Source organism: Myotis brandtii, unplaced genomic scaffold, assembly GCF_000412655.1.
Source record: "Myotis brandtii unplaced genomic scaffold, ASM41265v1 scaffold26648, whole genome shotgun sequence".
NCBI lineage: Eukaryota > Metazoa > Chordata > Mammalia > Chiroptera > Vespertilionidae > Myotis > Myotis brandtii.
Window position 1 is genome coordinate 1 of NW_005360139.1, and position 1,745 is coordinate 1,745.

At 48.8% G+C, this 1,745-nt stretch overlaps 1 protein-coding gene across 1 annotated transcript; it reads left to right on the forward strand.

The window, feature by feature from the left end:
- Positions 1-244: 244 nt before the first annotated feature.
- On the forward strand, positions 245-1,254 carry LOC102245620 (mas-related G-protein coupled receptor member X1-like; the record flags this gene model as incomplete). Its single annotated transcript, XM_014541311.1, is given in 2 exon segments — positions 245-695; positions 697-1,254. Coding segments are annotated over 2 exon segments (1,009 nt in total), but the record flags the coding sequence as incomplete, so codon positions are not given.
- Between the last annotated feature and the right edge of the window lie 491 nt (positions 1,255-1,745).

Below are 1,745 nucleotides of genomic sequence, written 5' to 3' on the forward strand. Positions count from 1 at the left end.
CAGGGCACATGTCATGGGCTGGATGGTGAGCACAGAGATTGGACATAGTGGGTCTGTGTTGCAGTAGAAAGAGCCCAGGCTCTAAGATTCAGAGAAAACTGGGTTTAAATTCAGGATCCAGGACTCCAAGACCGTGTGGTTCAGAAAGAATCTTAATCTCTGGAAGCCTCTATTGGCCACAGACAGGGAGGCCATGAGGGTCAGTGGTCACAGAGCAGGTGCTCAAGTCTTATTTCGTTTCCAGGCCCACAACTGCAGCGTTTCTGAGCACAGATATGACTGTCACAGCCTGGAAGACCAACCTCACAACAACCAATGGAAGTGATCAGGCCTTTCATCAATATTATACAGAGTTCATAATCCTGCAATTACTGACAATCATCGTGGCCCTGGTGGGGCTGGCAGGCAACGCAGTGGTGCTCTGGCTGCTGGGCTTCCACATGCGCAGGAACGCCTTCTCTGTCTACATCCTCAACCTGGCAGGGGCTGACTTCCTCTTCCTCTGCTACCGATTTATACATAGACTAGTTTTAGATTTCGACTTTGATTTTGTCGTTAGAGTAATTAGCAAATTTCTCTTCCCTGTGTCAATCTTTGCCTACATCTCAGGCCTGAGCTTTCTCAGCGCCATCAGCACAGAGCGCTGCCTGTCTGTCCTGTGGCCCATCTGGTACCGCTGCCACCGCCCCAGACACCATGTCCGCTGTCATGTGTGCTCTGCTCTGGGCCTTGTCCCTGCTGCTGAGCATGTTGGAAGGGAACTACTTTGCCTTCCTTAGTTGGAATGTGCAACATGTTTGGTGCCCAGTGTTGGATTTCATCACTGTGGCATGGCTGATTTTGTTATTTGTGCTTCTCTCTGGATCCAGTGTGGCCCTGATGACCAGACTACTGTGTGGCTCCCATCGGGTGCCACCCACCAGGCTCTACATGACCGTCCTGATCACGGTGCTAGTCTGCCTCCTCTGTGGCCTGCCCTTTGGCATCCACTGGTTCCTCATAGTCTGGATTCCAAATGAATCTAGTGCCCTCTTTCATGTTCCCATGATGGTAGTACTTCTGACCTGTATCAACAGCTCTGCCAACCCCATCATTTACTTCTTCGTTGGCTCCTTCAGGCAGCGATGGTGGAAGCGGAGACACACCCTGAGGCTGATTCTCCAGAGGGCTCTGCAAGACACTCCTGAGGTGGATGAACCTGGAGAAAGCCGTCCTGGGGAAACCCCGGACATGTTGGAAAGTCTAGTGTCCTGATTCAGAAGAGCCTCTGTCCTGATCAGTCTGAAGTAACTTTGAGACTCAATTCTGCCCTGCCAGGCTTGGAAAGTATCTAGTCTTCTCCCAGACTCAGCCCCAAAATGTTTCATTGATTCCCCAATCTCCTCAAATAGGTTGTTTTTAATCTGGCTACTCTAGTTCTTCTCAGAGAAAGCATTAGTCCCAACATTATACCTCTCCATTGTTCCTAACATTACCAATATATTTCTCATGTGATCTGAATTTCTTGAATGCTTTTTCTTTACAATCTTCATTGCAACAGAAAGAATCCCTGTCTGAATCAGACAAATCCAGGTCTGAAGTCCTGGTTCTGCAGCTCTCCTCTCCAAGCCTCAGTTCATTCATTGTAAAATGCAGTGAAATCATCTGCTCATGGTGGGGGATAAATTAGAAAACAGATGAAAAGGACTCAGCCAGGTGCCAAATAGGACTAAACTAGAGGCCCAGTGCACAAAATTCATGCACGG